This window comes from Cyphellophora europaea (genome assembly GCF_000365145.1).
Source record: "Cyphellophora europaea CBS 101466 unplaced genomic scaffold supercont1.17, whole genome shotgun sequence".
NCBI lineage: Eukaryota > Fungi > Ascomycota > Eurotiomycetes > Chaetothyriales > Cyphellophoraceae > Cyphellophora > Cyphellophora europaea.
The window spans coordinates 40,789-56,669 of NW_008481805.1; the positions used below are offsets into that span (position 1 = coordinate 40,789).

The 15,881-nt window shown below is 55.9% G+C and overlaps 7 protein-coding genes across 7 annotated transcripts; 4 read left to right on the top strand and 3 right to left on the bottom strand.

Annotated features, from left to right (window-relative positions):
- Positions 1 to 178: 178 nt before the first annotated feature.
- Positions 179 to 1,376, top strand: HMPREF1541_11100 (uncharacterized protein; the record flags this gene model as incomplete). Its single annotated transcript, XM_008715769.1, has 2 exons — positions 179 to 252; positions 338 to 1,376. 2 exons carry the CDS (start codon positions 179 to 181, stop codon positions 1,374 to 1,376), a joined length of 1,113 nt encoding a protein of 370 aa, XP_008713991.1.
- A 1,172-nt stretch (positions 1,377 to 2,548) lies between these two features.
- On the top strand, positions 2,549 to 4,348 carry HMPREF1541_11101 (uncharacterized protein; the record flags this gene model as incomplete). Its single annotated transcript, XM_008715770.1, has 1 exon — positions 2,549 to 4,348. The coding sequence occupies one exon, from the start codon at positions 2,549 to 2,551 to the stop codon at positions 4,346 to 4,348; it is 1,800 nt and encodes a 599-aa protein (XP_008713992.1).
- Positions 4,349 to 5,653: 1,305 nt separating this feature from the next.
- Positions 5,654 to 7,621, top strand: HMPREF1541_11102 (uncharacterized protein; the record flags this gene model as incomplete). Its single annotated transcript, XM_008715771.1, has 1 exon — positions 5,654 to 7,621. One exon carries the CDS (start codon positions 5,654 to 5,656, stop codon positions 7,619 to 7,621), a length of 1,968 nt encoding a protein of 655 aa, XP_008713993.1.
- A 1,258-nt stretch (positions 7,622 to 8,879) lies between these two features.
- Positions 8,880 to 9,967, bottom strand: HMPREF1541_11103 (uncharacterized protein; the record flags this gene model as incomplete). The annotated part of the gene is made up of 2 exons (XM_008715772.1): positions 8,880 to 9,774; positions 9,825 to 9,967. The coding sequence occupies 2 exons, from the start codon at positions 9,965 to 9,967 to the stop codon at positions 8,880 to 8,882; spliced, it is 1,038 nt and encodes a 345-aa protein (XP_008713994.1).
- Positions 9,968 to 10,676: 709 nt separating this feature from the next.
- HMPREF1541_11104 (protein btn1) lies at positions 10,677 to 12,051 on the bottom strand (the record flags this gene model as incomplete). The annotated part of the gene is made up of 2 exons (XM_008715773.1): positions 10,677 to 11,881; positions 11,937 to 12,051. 2 exons carry the CDS (start codon positions 12,049 to 12,051, stop codon positions 10,677 to 10,679), a joined length of 1,320 nt encoding a protein of 439 aa, XP_008713995.1.
- Positions 12,052 to 12,389: 338 nt separating this feature from the next.
- Positions 12,390 to 13,207, top strand: HMPREF1541_11105 (uncharacterized protein; the record flags this gene model as incomplete). Its single annotated transcript, XM_008715774.1, has 2 exons — positions 12,390 to 12,428; positions 12,533 to 13,207. 2 exons carry the CDS (start codon positions 12,390 to 12,392, stop codon positions 13,205 to 13,207), a joined length of 714 nt encoding a protein of 237 aa, XP_008713996.1.
- Positions 13,208 to 14,124: 917 nt separating this feature from the next.
- On the bottom strand, positions 14,125 to 15,402 carry HMPREF1541_11106 (GTP cyclohydrolase II; the record flags this gene model as incomplete). Its single annotated transcript, XM_008715775.1, has 1 exon — positions 14,125 to 15,402. The coding sequence occupies one exon, from the start codon at positions 15,400 to 15,402 to the stop codon at positions 14,125 to 14,127; it is 1,278 nt and encodes a 425-aa protein (XP_008713997.1).
- Positions 15,403 to 15,881: the final 479 nt, after the last annotated feature.

The window sequence follows — 15,881 nt, forward strand, 5'->3', positions numbered from 1 at the left end:
CCACCAGCTCCTCCTCCCCAGCCCCCTCGATTCCCGCCTCTCCCACTTTCCGCGCCCGCCTCGCCCTTACTACTTTGCCCTCATCTCTCTAGCACGCTGCCCTCTTACTCTCTACTCCACCGCTATACTCTATAGTCGCCCTTTACATCAGTGTCGCACCACACTCTAGTTGCCTACCATGGCCTCCGCGTACCTTAGAGGCTTCAACAAGGCCGAACTCCAAGAGCTGGGCAACGAAGTCAGCCTACCCGAGTACGTTGCATTCTCGTAACCCCCAACGCGTCGCTATGGTGTCGCGCAATGCATAGCATGAATGCTAACGTCAATGCGACCACAGGGCCACCAAATTGAAGGTTGTCGAGCTGCGCGAAAGCCTGGAAAACTACCTCAAAACCAACCAGACCACCCTCGCGACGCGCCCCGGCAACAGCACCAACCTCGCTGGCTATTTTGAAAAGCTTGGGAGCTCAGCGCGATCGCCTGCAAAGCGTCAGAGCGCAGCCGAGAAGGTCCAAGACGCTGTCACCAGCGGTGATGAGGCACCCAAGAAGGGCAGAAGAAAGACGGTAGCGCCCGTCGAACAGTCAGTGGAGCGCATTCGCGACAGCGCATTCCTCTCTAACACCAGCAACAGGAGCACCTCGTCCGTGACGGACCTAGTCAAGACTCCGGCCAAGGAGCTCTCTGACGCTGTTGCGCCACGCCGCTCATCCATCCTCGCCTCCCCTGGCAACCTCGACACATCGCCACGCGCCATTGTTGACTACGTCGATCGCAACTCGCGTAAGGTCTCTGGCTACATCTCGAACGGCATCTCGCGCTCTCACGTTCCCGAATACAGCGAATATGCACGCGACCTTCTCTCTTCGCCGCTCGCGGTCAACGGTCTCGCCCTCACTGTCGAAAGCTACGCCTTGTTTTGGTCGCTGGTCGAGTTACGACACGCGTTTGGCATTCCCGTCCCCTACTTTGGCAAGATCATCCCCGTCAAGGCACCCGATGTCTTTGCGTTCATCACTCCCGAGTTCTGGGCGCCTTTCAGCTTGTTCTTCCTGACCACCGTGCTCCTCCCGACCGTCATCAGCTATTTCATCAACTATCCCTTGAAGTCGGCCACGAGCCATAGCCACAGCACGCGTCGCGCGACTGCTCAGCAGGAGGCTGCTCCTGCGATCGATCCCCTCGTGTTCAACATCGCCAAGGGCTTGATCTCGTATCTTGTCTACGCCGCCTCGGCACAGACTGGCCTTTGGCCCTATAGCCGGAACACCATTCAGAACGTCAATGCTGGCCTGTACTTTGGCTATGGAGGTCTGATCACGAGCTCCGTCATCGGTGGGACGGTCGCGCTGTACGAGGCAGTCCTAAGAAAGTAATGCATCCGTGTCGAGAACTGGTTTCTGGTGATAGTGAGGGCGAAGTTTGTCTATAGCGCGCACAGGTACATGTCTGCATGTCATTGCATATCAGAGGTAGGGTCCAGGTCGTACAGAACGCACATGCGCTCGCTAGGTCGACGCGGTAGCCGCGTCAGGGCCGACGGAGTGAAGAGGCGGAGATCTTGGGACGAGGTTACGAATATTAGTCTGCAGATGGACTTGGGCTGCGATTTGACGGGCGTTATCTGGTTTCAATATTGCTCTATTTGATTCACGCTGTCGGAATACCCATTGCGTTGGTGCTCGATAACGGGTATATTGGAGAGAATGGCTGTGAGTCACGGGGCCGAGGCGAGCTGGAAAACGTGTGATGGTTTCTGGTTTCGATAGATGACGAGCATTGCATGCTTCCAGAAACTCGGTACTTATTTTCTCTCGTGCGCGTCGCGTCTCGTGCAACTAAGTAGCTGGCCAGCACTGGCACCAAATATAAACGCTTATAGCAGCTGCCTCCCAATCCTCCCAGGCATCAAATATGCCACCTTCAGACAATGCTTCTTCTCGACCTCTCTGGTGCCTTCGAACATGTGTCTCGATTTCAGAACGGTGCAGGTAGCCGCCGCTGATCGCAAGATTCTTCCTCGGAAGGGCCCGAGGATGAGGTTACTCCTGGCAGCAGGCTGATGCCCACAGCTCTATGGTATTGTCATACGCATACCCAATGTAACTTGTACTAGACGGCTTTAGGCAATAGATTTGCTGGGTGGGATGACGCCACCGAATCGCCCGTTTCCTCGCACTTGTCCGTGGAGATCAACATCGAGAATTGAAATGCAATGCTGATTAGTGTGCAGGGCTCCCCCACCTCGTACCCGGATCAAAGTGGGTATGTTTCCCATGAGCAGTCCGCAGCAGTTCAGACGGCCCATGTATTTGGACCAGCCCGTGCTGCCCATCGCGCATACCCCTCCTCATTTTCACTCGCCAGTTTCGACTCAACTCCATATCTACATCGTCTCTATCGATGCCATTGTTCGGTAGCTGCTGTTGAGAGGACTGAATTCCTGCTTAGATGAGCCTAACAGGAGGCCTTCACTCTCCCAAGAACAGATCTGAAATGCGCCAGTCGTGACCATCTTGGGCCAGGTCGTAGCTTCCACCTGATCACAATGACCGCCACGACAGAACCGCCTGCGTCTCCGGCTGGAAGCACCGACATTGAGGCGTTCCGTGACAACCTCATCTCAAAGCTGGACTCGATCATCGCAGACCTGGCCAGTCTCAATGGGCAAGAGACTCACTTGCAAATAGAGGCAACCCTCATCCCCAAGAACCGCAGCCGACGAAACAGCAACCGCACTTTCGTGTTGGGCACGGTTGATATTGGGCAGTGGAAGTCGCCATCCCCGGAAAGCATCCAGTCCGAAGCACGAGATCTTGCTGTCCATAGATCAAGCCGATCGCCGCAGCGCTCACTCGATATCCCTCCAACGAGTCCGGTGCAAGCACAAGATGCCACCCAGCCCTCGCTTCCAGATGATCACACTTTGGCTAATCAAGGCCGCATTCGGAGGAAAGTAGTTGGCGGACTACGTCTTGGTGGTAACTTAACACCACGGGAACGCACACCATCACCTCCTGGTACACGCCAGCTAGCGTCTGACCAAAGGAACTTTCCTAAAAGGAGACGGCTGGACAATGAAGGACCTGCCAAGCTACAACCCTCGACGGTCGACAAGCTAATCGAAGGTATCTGGGAGCAAATTCACACTCCCAATATCCTGGTTGTGCCGCCTGATATCAGTGATATTATTCGACCCTTACGACCAGCAGCGAATCTTTCGTTGGACTTCACCGATGTCAGCCGCCGATGTCGCATCTTGACCGGTATTAGTCGCACCGCAAGATCCATCGAAGTCATGATGCAGGCTCATTGGGTCGACTGCTACTATTCGCGCATTGACGCACTCACAGAGCAGCGCCCGGACCTACGGCCGCACGAGCACAAGAAGATTGTCATGACAGAAGCCTGCTCAACGTTTGAGTGGTCCGAGAAAGACCTGAGGAATCGCATGGGTATCTGGAAGGGTTACCGTGAGATCAAAGATGCAGCAGGATGGTCGGCGCTGACCTTTGCCGGGCCCGGCATCTATCGCTTCTGCAAATATCGCATGGGCTTTGACGAAGAAGCCATCGGCAAGCTGAGGTCGCTACGAACACGTTTCGAAGTCGCCGCCGACACCCTACAACCTCAGTGGCGGCAGACTTTGAGTCTGGTGGGGGTCTCGACTCAGCGCGTATACCGAGGTCATCCCCACGACTGGGTGGTTAGCAAGAAGAAGGATCCTGTCCCGCTACCCGTGACCTACCGACATTTGAGCCAGCCCTTCGTGTTTGAACATGTACGGATTTCGGTCATTGATGTGGGCGCCTGGGGGACCTATGATCCCCGAAGAGTGGAGAACGGCCCTCACTATCTTTGCGCTCTATGCTCGAAGCCACAGTCGGAGCTACCCGAGAAGAACGAATGCGAGTGCTTTGCGGACCTCTTCGGCCCCAATGCCAAACAGCTCTGTCCTGTTCAAGTCTTCAACACGGACGACGCTCGCAATAACGGCCTGATGGCTTGCTGCTCATTCGACCGTGGCGCGCCCATCGGTGAGTTCCTTGGGCTAGTCACCAAGGACTTGCAGGATGTGGACGTTATGCAGGGCCAAGGTGCGGCGGGCGTACAATATCAGATCTACCAAGGGGCCATGGGGAATTTCACCAAATTCATCAACCACAGCTGCAACCCCAACAGCCAGCTCGAGCAATTTGTGTGGCTGGGTATTCAGCGCACAATCGTCGTCTCCAAGGGAATTGCGGCGGGCAAGGAAGTGACGGTGGATTATTCCGGTCGGTACTGGCGGAGGCTGTCGAAGACGTGCCTTTGCGGTGAGGCGTGCTGCCGCTACAAGGAGCGATGACCGAAATTGCCCAGAGCCACTCACATAACCCGCCCAATGACAAGCAAACCTCAACCTAGGCACACTTGCATGCCTGGGGTCAACATGATTCAGTACGTACCTTGGCAAACTCTCCCACCAACTTCACAGCAAGTTTCAATGAGTATTCACTGCCAGACTGCCGCAAGAACAGTCAGCAGAGTTTTCTGCCCACAGCAGAAGAGTTCAAAGAGGAAAGTAGAGTTTGCCAAGTCATCGAAACCAAGCATCTGGTAGAATGTCACGATGTTGTAGTTGATGGACCGTGGCTGGCTGCGTCGGCCGGAGACCACTGCCTCGCGTCTTCCGCCATTGCATGGGCATGACTCGACGTATGCGCTCAACGTCTTTCAAAACTGTGACCCTGCAGCAAGGACCCTCGGTACATGACAGCTGTCTGCTGACTCGAGCCACACTTAGGCGTCCCATTGGTCGGAAGCGGATTTTGAGGAGCAGTATCACAGATATGCTGGTCTACAAGTGCTCTACTTGTAGTGTACCATCATGAAAGCAGAGATATGTTGCGCACACACCGAGGCTTGACTGACACGCCATGCACGACATCGACATCATTGTGATGCCCGAGCAGAATCGTCGGTACTCGGAAAGTCACTGCTGAACGCGGTGGAGCATGTCAGGCGCAGTTCGTCGGATGAAACCCACTTAAAACCCGTTTGTTACGGTATCGTAAAGCAACTCCGCAGTGACTTTCCTCATTCAGGAGGCTCAGCCTTGCCCAGCTCCCCAAGCCCACCGACACTCCTGAGCTAGGTCGTATATTGCGTTACAGTTGCGACCTCAACTATGCGCAATCGTTCAATAAAACTACACGATCGATTTCGAGTTCCTTGAGAAACAGAAGCCGTCAGAAAACCCTTGCCATTCGATGCCGTTGACCAGGCTCATCATGGATGACGCCACTCCAGTGGATGCCAAAGTCAGACTTCTGATGTTCTCACGATTCCATCTCACAGATCGGCCAATGACTTTCGTGGAACCAAATAGCTTCGGGCTGGCCTCTCCAGTCGCTGGCTCTCCACCGCTGTAGACCATCGTCTCAAATGACTTTGTCGCCCTGCATACGCTTCTCGAATCAACCCGACTGGGCAGGTACGCCACTCGATGAGAGCTTCTCGCATATATACAGTGACACGATTGCTGTCCCACACCCTCGATGCAGCGTCTCGTTCCATTTTACACGGAACTGATCATAGCTTGTGTGCTTCTGCCCTGCATGGGCTCTGCAGTTTTTTGTTTCTGCTTAGAAAGCGCCATAGACTGAAAACCATGGGCCTCAACGCCACCAACGACCCCTACCGATGGCGTAAAGACACTGGTGGGCTGCGCCAGAGGCTCTCACATCCCTTCAGGGGCATGTACCACGATGTTCGCCGCCGCCTCCCGTACTACTGGTCCGACATCATGGACGGCTTCAATTACCGTACGTTCGCCGGCACAGTTAGGATCTACTTCGTCAACCTGCTCCCAGCCCTGGCGTTTCAGCTCGACATGGGCCACAACACCGATGGATTCTTCGGTATCAATGAGGCTCTGCTGTCATCGGTCATGGCTGCTGTGGTCTTCAGCCTTTTCAGCGCCCAGCCCCTGACTGTGGTCGGCATTACCGGTCTCATCTCCCTCTTCAACTATACAATCTTCCACATCATCGAGATGTACGACGTGACCGTCTATCCTCGTTTCATGGTCTGGGTCTCCATCTGGGCCGGCATCTTCCACTGGGCCGCCGCCATCTTCAATCTCTGCGACTACATGCGCACCATCACCGACTTCTCCTCGCAGACTTTCGCCCTCTACGTCGGCACCATCTACATCATCAAGGGCGTCGAAGAGCTGTCCGTCAACTTTTACGACGAACGCTACCTCAACGGCTTTGCCTCCGCCCTAATTGCCGTCCTCTACACGCTGTCCATTTACTTCCTCGAAAAGGTGCGCGACACCACGTTCGCGCGTCCTTTGCTCCGCCAGCTCCTCTCCGACTACGCCTACCCCATCGCCACCATCTTCTGGACAGGCTTCGCTCACTTCCCAGGTAATCTCTCACGCGTCGACTTCCTCCATCTCCCTACCACCCGCGCCTTCTACCCAACCGTGGACCGTCCCTGGGTCGTCCCCTTCTGGACATTATCCCCACGGTGGATCTTCGCCGCCCTCCCCTTCGGGCTCCTCATGACCCTCCTCTTCTACTACGACCACAACGTCTCCTCCCTTACAGCACAAGCCCGCCGCTTCCCCCTCACCAAGCCCGCCGGCTTCCACTGGGACTTCTTTCTCCTGGGCTGCACCTGCTTCGGCGCCGGCGTGCTCAACATCCCTCTCCCCAACGGCCTCGTGCCCCAAGCGCCCGTGCACACCGACGCCCTAACCACCTATGCCGAGCACGTCAACGACATCCGCACGACCAAATCCATCGCCGACGCCGACGCCGCCCCGCCCGTCATCACCGAGCGCGTCACCACCGCCGAGCGCGTCGCCCAGCAGCGCATCAGCCACTTCCTCATGGCCCTCGCCCTGCTCGGCACCATGACCGGGCCCCTCCTCACCGTGCTGGGCCTCATGCCCCGCGCCATCTTCTCCGGCGTCTTCTTCATCGTCGGCTGGGGCAGCATTGCCGACAACGACATCGTCGCCCGTCTGCTCTATCTGTGCCAGGAACCCCGGTTTCGCCAGCCGTACCACCCGTTGCGGCGCGTCAAGAAGCGCGTCCTGGCGCAGTTCGTGGCCTGGCAGCTGGCTGGATGGGCGGCGAGCGTGGCGGTCAGTCAGACGGTTGGGGCCGTCGCGTTTCCCGTCATTATTACGGCGTTGGTGCCGTTGAGGTGGGTGCTGTTTCCCAGGTGGTTCCGTCGTGAGGACTTGGAGGTGTTGGATGGCTTGACGGCTACGGGGGAGGTGGTGCATGTGAGTCTTGGGGGTGTGCCGGAGATGCCGGAGGTGAGGATGGAGAGGGTCAGGGAGGGGAGGAGAAGGAGTGAGGATCCCGAGGGGGTAGCGGGGACGAGGAGTGGAAATGTGTTGGATGAGATTGAGAAGCGGCGGGGGAGAAGTGGGGAGCCGGAGCCGGAGGGGAATTGGGAGGGGCATGAAGTGGATGGGCAGTCGGGGGAGGGGGATGGTGGAGGTGTGAAGCAGAGAACGAACAGGAGGGCGACGGACGGGGGCGAAGGAGCTTCGGAGAGGGAGGAAGAGAGTGATGATACGCGCGTTGGCCAGCAGGAATATAACTCTCGGTGTTGAGTGTACGACTTCAATACTCGCGGTATCGATTCACAAGTACGGCGGTTTCATGGTCTTTGAGAACGAATAATAATACTTTGACCGCCATTATGCCCTACGTGTGAACGGTCTGTTTCTAAGATGAGTCGAAAGGCAGCATCAACACGACGGCTGAACGGCGACCTCCCTATTCAGCACTCTAGCTTCGGTACGCAAGGAGGCGTTCGTCAGCTGAGGCATAGTGACAAGGCCGCACGGTGGGACTCAATGATGCGCCAGCCTAGACTAGACAATCTGTGTACAATGTGGGATAAGAGGTAGCAGGCCAACAGTGAGGTAGACTCAGGGTCTAACAACGTTGCAGTATGAAAGCCGGTACCGCGGGCCCGGAAGACGGCTCGCGGGTGCGACCGAGCCGGAAGATCGGATTCTCGTCGCTAAATGGTGGAGAAGCAGGCGGAAATGGGACGAAAGTAAATATGTTTGGAGTTGGACGACGATGACATTTCGAGTAGGATAAGAGCTCGAATCTTTGGCGTATCCATGATGTTATCGCATATGTACACCAAAGAGACGTCCAAGTACTGGCAGACTTCCCAAAAGCGCAACGTGCGCCTTTCCAGTGTCATGGCCGAATCTTGTCTGGACAACGATGCAGGTGCGAATTGCGCCTCCGCCACTGCTCAGCGCATGGCTACCGTGAAGATTGGTCAGATTCCTGATGCTCGGTATTATCTTGGGGAACTGCAGAAGATTCTAACGTCGCTGATCAATTCAATGCTTTCTGGACAAAAGTGCGTCATTCGAGACAGGCTGGACCTATGACAGTATCGAGTACAGTCGAAGCATCATAATTCGGGCTTTGGATGTGCTGTTATCTTACCTCGCACAAGAGCAGCTCCACCCCAAGCTGAGACTTATTGCGAGACAGTCTGGGATATGGCTTTACGTTATGGCTCCCAGCCACCTTTCGATGGTCTTTACTGCTTGTACGCATTGGACACGTTAGGGCGCAGCGGCATCTTCTGTGGCGATCCCTCTTTTCGCCAACGTGGTGAGAACGATCGGAGACTTCGGGACATCATCAAAGCCCGCAGCTCACGGTGCTCGGGATTCTACACGGGTTTTGCTAGCTTGCGCCACTGGTCCAAGCCTGTTGGCTACAGGCAGACCGACAGGTTGATTCCAGTTTGATCTAGATGGTTAGTAACAGTCAAGGTCAACAGGTAACAAACTATTAGGTCACTCTAGTATTATCTGGCTACTGACTCGTCGCTTTTCAAGCCCATGGATCCATCACCAGCTTATGCCCACTCACAGCTCCATCCGCCATCAGATCCAGCGCCGTCTGCACATTCTTTAGTCCGCCCTCAACCCACTGTGGCCGCGTGGGCACGATGGCACCACTCTCCAGTCCCTTCGGCACCAGCGTGTCATAGAACCACTCCTTCAACTCCTTGTTGGCCGGCTCCTCTAGCGAGAAGCTGTAAGGCGCGAACTTGCGCTGCACGCTGTCGGGAATCGGCTTCTCACCACCCAAGGGTGGGATGAGCGTGTGGTACACTCCACCGCCCAGAGATGCGAAATACTCGACGAGCATGTCGGTGACGGGCGGCAGGCCGATGGTGTCGAAGACCTGGTGGTAGGGCCCGTTGGCTTTGATGTCGGTAGCCAATTCCACGGCCACTTTCCCGTGGTCGAGCACGACTTGAGGATCAAGCGACTCCACGTACTCGCGGTGCTTGGGGGAGGAGGTGGTGACGACCTGGTAGCCGGCGGCGCGAGCGTAGCGGACGGCTAGGCCGCCATTGGAGCTGGAGCCGCCGTAGATGAGGACCTTCTCCGTGCGCTGCTCCGCAGTCTTGCCGTCAATGATTGGTCGCTCGAGGCCGAGGAACAGGGTCAACGCAGAAGTGACGGCGGCGAGATTCATGATGGTCGATGCCGCGGATTCCAGCGGGACGTTCTGCGGTAGTCTGGCGGTCGAACTGGCGGATGCAAGGGCATATTGCTGGTAGGCGCCAAAGCGAGGGTCGGCGGATCGCGGCCCAGTTCGTATGGAGGCAACCCTGTCGCCGGGCTTGAAGTTGGGTACGTCTGGGCCGATGCTTTCAACGGTGCCCGCGTAGCTGAAACCGAGGATGTTGGGGTACGGGATGAGGTGTGTGGCGAATCTTTTGTAGTCAGACGCTTTGTTGGCAAGAGGGGGAGGTTGACGACTCACTTTTGAACCTTGGACTCGATGGGAGAGAACCCGATGACGTTCACCTTGATCAGCAGCTCGTTAGGCCCGGGTGACGGTGTGTCTGCTGGGCTGGGGGCAACGAGGCCTTGCTTCTCATTGATCCAGGCTGCTAGGTGGCCCATTTTGGCTGTTCAGTGTTCTCTGATTTAGAGAGCTGTGCTTTGGTGGCTGCTCTGGAGGCTGCTTTAGTATGGAGTCGTCTGATGGTGATGTGTAAGTGTGTCTATGATTGATCTGCTGTGATGGTAGTGATGGTCTGCTCTAGAAATAGGAGACATGATGACCATCTATATACTCTCACACTAGATACCAGCACGCTTACCATCCTCGATTCAATGAGATACTATGGCGTCGACGACTCACGCTGCCTAGTACCAAAGTACGTCAGTAACATCACCGCTCGAGGAGCGTCATGGCTCAACTTCTGGCCGAGGAGCTGAACATTTTTGGTACATCCATTGGACTGCGTTCGCTAAACGAGATGCTGCAGGTAAGCTATGGGCAACCGCCATTGCGTGCTTAGAAGGTAGACAAATGCATCCGGTGTCTCGGGGAAAGCCAAGACCGAACTCTGATAAGCAGCTTTGTCATCGCATTGGCACTGGCAGCTGAGGAGCGAAGGGTTCTGATTGGTTGCAGAAGGACGACAGTTCTTGCAGTAATGCACAAGATCGTTTGTGCTGCTTTTGATCTCTCCGCGTAAATAATGGGGTGTGTCTGGCAGTAGGTTGAATGTACGTCGTGGGTTGGCAAGGCGTTGGAGATACGCATCGACTGCAACTCTATCCAATTCGACTTGATGTAAACAGGGAGTCTATTGAATATTGTGCTCTATAACCTGGTACACCAATCCCGTCCTCTCGAGACCTGCCAATGGCACAACCAGACTTCCACGCCCATACTGATGAAGCCTGCGATGCAGATTCCGGCCGAGTCGCTAACAGTCGTGGCCGAGAGCGAGAATTCTCGGTCCTCCTTTGGTACAGTGTCTGAGATCTCGGCAAATGTATTGACATATACCAAGCCACCGAGAAGGCCCTCCCAAAATATCACGATGCAAACAACATAGTAGGACGGTAGGAACGGGTACATGGCGTGGACGAACAACAAGACCAAGTTCACGCATTGCAGAAAGCTGGGCGGATAGAGTTTGTGGATTCGGAAGAAGGGCGTGCTGCTTCGGGAGATGAAAACGCCAGTCTGATAGAGAAAGTTGTAGGTCGGGTAGAAGGATCGATAGTGCTTGAACGGAGACTCCTCAAGCGGAAATAGTAGAGTGGGGGCCACGCCCTGATTGATGGTGTACTCAGCGATATACACAAGCAACAACGGGAGCATGAATGGCACAAAGAGGCTGCGTGACCGGGCGAGATTGGCCTTGAACCGCCGCCACGCTGAGCTCTTGCCGGATGTAGATGAGGAGACGGTGTTGAGAGAAGACGTTGAAGAGAGAAGCCCCTCGCGCTGCTCATGGTCAAGGTCATCGTCGGACGTTCCTGTCGGATTTATGAATAGCCCGGTCGTCAAGGGTCCTCGTGGTAGGATTAGGAAGAAGCTGATCAGCATGACAACTGGCAAGCATGCAGAGGCGAGAATCGTGGATCGCACACTGAAGCCCAGGTTTGTGGTAGCAAGGGCGTATGCACCCGCACCGATCAGGCCTGCACCTCCGGTGCCACTACCCCAGGCTGCCAGACTGAAAGGACCGTAGTAGTGGACTAGTCCCAAGAAACTGAGCTCTCCTCCTCCACTACTCAGTGAAGCAAGTATGACGCCTGCCAATTTCGTTGAGATTGTGCCACCATCCGTGTAACTTGGGGTCAGGGCTATCAAAAGCATTCCCATTGCTGATAGAGCCACGAATATGATGACCCGAGCAGCGTATGGTATAGCATGAATGAAGTACGGAGCACATAGCTTCGTGAAGAAAGAAGGTATAACGTCTGCGAGGAGTACCACGCCTTTGGGAACGGATGGACCGACTAGATCGAGGGCTGCAGATAGGATGATAACATAAAGCACGTTGTTGATCAGGCCTGATCAGTCAGCACTTGCTCGAGTCATGTATCGCCATCTTAACATACTACGTACCAAACAGCCAGAAGGCAATGCATACCCTGGGATCAGCGCCGTTGAACGTTTGCCTGAATCGTTCTCGGAACGTGCTCCATGATGTGCCTGGCGAGCCCGGTAATGGGAGTGCCATTGCTCTGGTCAGGCTCACAGCATGCGACTGTCTGTGTTGCAGCGGCTTCTCAAGGATCAGACATATAGCGCTCAGAATACAGAAGTACAGAGAAAGATCGGGGAGTCCTGTAATCGGGACGAGTGCGGTCACGATGGCCGCGGACGCGTTTTTCGATTCGGCAGGTTTGCCGAATATCTTCCTCCGACTCCAAAAAAGTGCAGTATGCGGCCTCGAAGCTCACGCCCAACCGTCCCACTCTGGACTACTCCCTTCGATCATTACTAGCTTGCGCAGAAATCACTTTGGTCCGTAAGCTACCGTAGTGACTGCAGGTGCGCCAGAAGCTTGCCATCAGGATGGTCAACCTTAACAGGCGTCTGGCCGTCCTCAACCCCGTGCGTACATCTGACCCAGGTCGCATTAAGCACTTTGCTAACCGTTTCACAGAAAGTAAGACTGACGAACATCAAGACTGGATGAGGACTGACAAGATTGACAGCTTCTCGATATACGAACTGGTCCTGGCGCAATCAGACTACCCAATTCACCACATCCACATTTATTCCGTCTCGAGCTCAAATACCCCAAGAGCAGGAAGATCAAACCGAGCAAAGTTACGAGCGGCGCACATGGCTTCCACAAGTCAATATTACCGGGCTTGAAATATTACAACCCAGCTCTTGACGTTGACGTCCAGACCTATCCTAAGAGTCCAACCCTGCTCACTCTCCACTTCCAATGCAAACATCCCGACAAACTACGAGAGCTTGCGCAGCCCAGCAGAAAAATCGCATCTGTGGATAACTCTGCGGACCCCAGCTACGAGGATCCAGAAGCCCCACGACCGAGCGCCGCAAACGACGAGGTCACGTTAAAACCCGTATCTGCAGATTCACATTTACCTCAGCCACTGTACCAACGATCCGTCACTCTCGCGCTGCGTGGGCGAGCAACGTGGGATATCGTCAGATGGTTCAACGACCGGACAAATGGGCAGAGGATAGGAGTGTCGGCTGAGGACAAAAAGAAGAGGAAGGAGATCAAGGCGAGGCAGGCTGCGGCAGATGCAGACAGAGAGCTGAGTAAGATCAACCAGGCAGCGTTGGACAGGGAAAAGAGTATCCTTGAGCAGGCGAAGAAACTCGCCGAGGTAAACGCTGCGGAGGCTTCATGAAAGTGGCATTCGCGTGCACAGGCTGTGTACCAAGTGGGACGGGCTATGTTCCAGCAGAGAACATAGACAGGGCTGGTTCATAGAGATCTGCCGCGCGACTGAATGTCGTAATGGTACCGAGGACACCGTGATATGGACCATGCGGTGCTAGACACAGCCTGCCGCGGCGGCGAAGTCACCTCCAGCCGTCAGGCTCGGAGACGTCTGCCTACAAGTCAACAGCCAACACTCGGCAGCTCAAGCAGACGAGGCAGTAGTGCTGTCCTGTACAGACACAATGTCGCAAAACGGAAAGGAGAAGCATGGTGTGTATGTGTTATATGTGTGCCCAATCTACCAGGTGGCATTCGATAGAGGTGTATAAATAAGACCCCTCCATTACCCGTATATCCATTCGCATTCGCATTCACAACAGCTGCTCTATCAATCCCATTACTCTTGCAACTCCCTCTCTTGCTCTCAATTACCTCGATCCATACACCAAGGGACTCACCTGACCAGCTCAGCTGAAGCGGGCTGACACGACCTGGGCAGCCACTGTCCTTCACGCGCGTGCCCTGGCCCGCCGCCTCGCCGCCTCGCCGCGCCTTCAGGTGGTCGCGCTGATGGCGCTCGGATCCGAGCGCGGCATGATCGTTTTTCCCATCGGCTCATCAGCACAGACCGCGGAGGTCGTTGCGCTACCTGCGAATGGATGTACAGCCGTTTGCATCGTCGTCTGCCTTTGGAGTGCTGCGTCTCAAGGCACCTCTGGCGGCAGGTTGAGCGTGTCGTCGCGTCTCCGACCGAGCAGATAATAACCCTTTCAATAACGACAGCCTGTGGTGCGAGGATGTAGGTAGTGCATTCGTTCGGCGACACCATGCCTCACCGCTCAGCCCTTCGCATCTTGTCTTTGACCATCCGTTTCGCGCTCATCATTCATGAATCATATGCCCCATCTGCCTGATCTTCGTATCCAGATATCGCTCGATCTCAACGCCCTTGACACCCCTGACACCACCGGTCCTCCACGCCAACGGCACCATAGCCACCCGCTCCCTGACCCGCACCTCCTTAGCCGGCCCCTCCACCGCGCGGACCTTGTCCGGATTGTTCGTCAGCAAGCGAATGCCCAGCCCTTCCTCCTCTTCCCCGCCCGCGCCCGTCTCTTTTCCTAATCCCAAATCGCACAGTATCGCTGTGGCTAGGCCGTACGTGCGCGCGTCCGCAGGATGGCGCAGCAGCAAGTTCGCCTCTACAGTGTCATTGCCCAGATCCTGTAGGTTGTATGCTTTGAGTTTGCTGGCCAGCCCGATGCCGCGGCCCTCTTGTCTCAGATAGACGATGACCCCGCCGGTGGAGGAGGGTAGGGACATCAGGCGCGCTGCCTCGTCGAGCTGTTCGCCACAGTCGCAGCGCGCTGACCAGGCCGTCTCGCCGGTGTAGCATTCGGAGTGAATGCGCACGAGCGGGGGCTTCGAGAGCTCTGCATCGTCTTCTGCGGTGTCCTCGGCGAGGGTGAGAGATGAGACGCTGTTTTCGAGCGAAGTCGTCTGCTGCTGGGCCGCCGGCGACGTATTCAACGCTTCATGCTCTGGCACCGTGTCTGGTGTTGCAACGTTCCTCAGCGCAGAGCTCCCCGCCCTGCCTCGACCCTTCGTGCCAGCAACCCTCCGCTTCTCACCCGCCGCAGGATCAACTCTGGAACTCACGCGCCCGGGTCTCAGCCTTCCTGTGTACGCGCCGCGGATCATACGGTCCATCTCTGTCTCGCCTGGCCGCTCGGCATCGAGACTCTTGCTGCGTATGCTGTTGCCGAACACGATGGCCAAGTGCTCCTTGTCGTCGCTGTCGTTCTGGTACAGGTGCAGAAACATCTCCGCGCCCGAGGTCGTGGGGATGCGCGCGCGCACCACGCATTCCACATGGGGCAGTCTTTCAACAAGGCGGGGCTTCTTCGCGGCCGGGTCGTCGAGGGAGGTGTCGACGGGTGTGGACTTGGGTTCGGATGTCAGGTGGCGGGAGGGTGTGCCGGCGCCAGGAGTTGCTGGAGGTGTGAATTGGGGAGAAAGTAGCCCGGGCACGGCAGGTGTAGAGGGCCCGGACGGTTGTAGGTCGGTCCATTCTTTGAGGTATTGCGAAGATGGGCGGGTGGCAGTGGGGGCAAGAACTGGAGAGTGGTGAGGCGGGAGGTCTGTGGAAGAGGCGGTCATGATGTCGTTGCTGGAAGAATTAGGCGTTCGGGAAGAGGTGCTGTGAGGATGCGATCGAGTCAAACGGCCATAAGTGCTTGGAAGGCGCTGGACTCGTGAGGCGTGCGGTCGCCAGAACAGAGGGAACGAGGTAGTAGGCGGAGGTTCCCACTTCCAACAGCTGAGTCGCAACGAGCAGCAACAAATTTATCGTACGCCGTATATCTACCACAACGATTCTCGACAGAAAGGATATAGAAGCACCGTCAAGTAGAACAGAAAATCATCCATAACTCAGCGCGAGTATCGTCCTCCGCATTTCGGCGTTCGACACATGCGTTCAAACTTGGGTGCAGCCAGTTGTTGACGAGGGTCTCGGCTGACCCTGCATTTCCCTTCCAGCGCCTTCGATCCGGGCCCTCCACCGCGGAAATCGACCTCGGCCCTAACAGCCCACCCATTAGCAAATCCTGCCGCAAAGCTTCATAAGCAGCAAATAT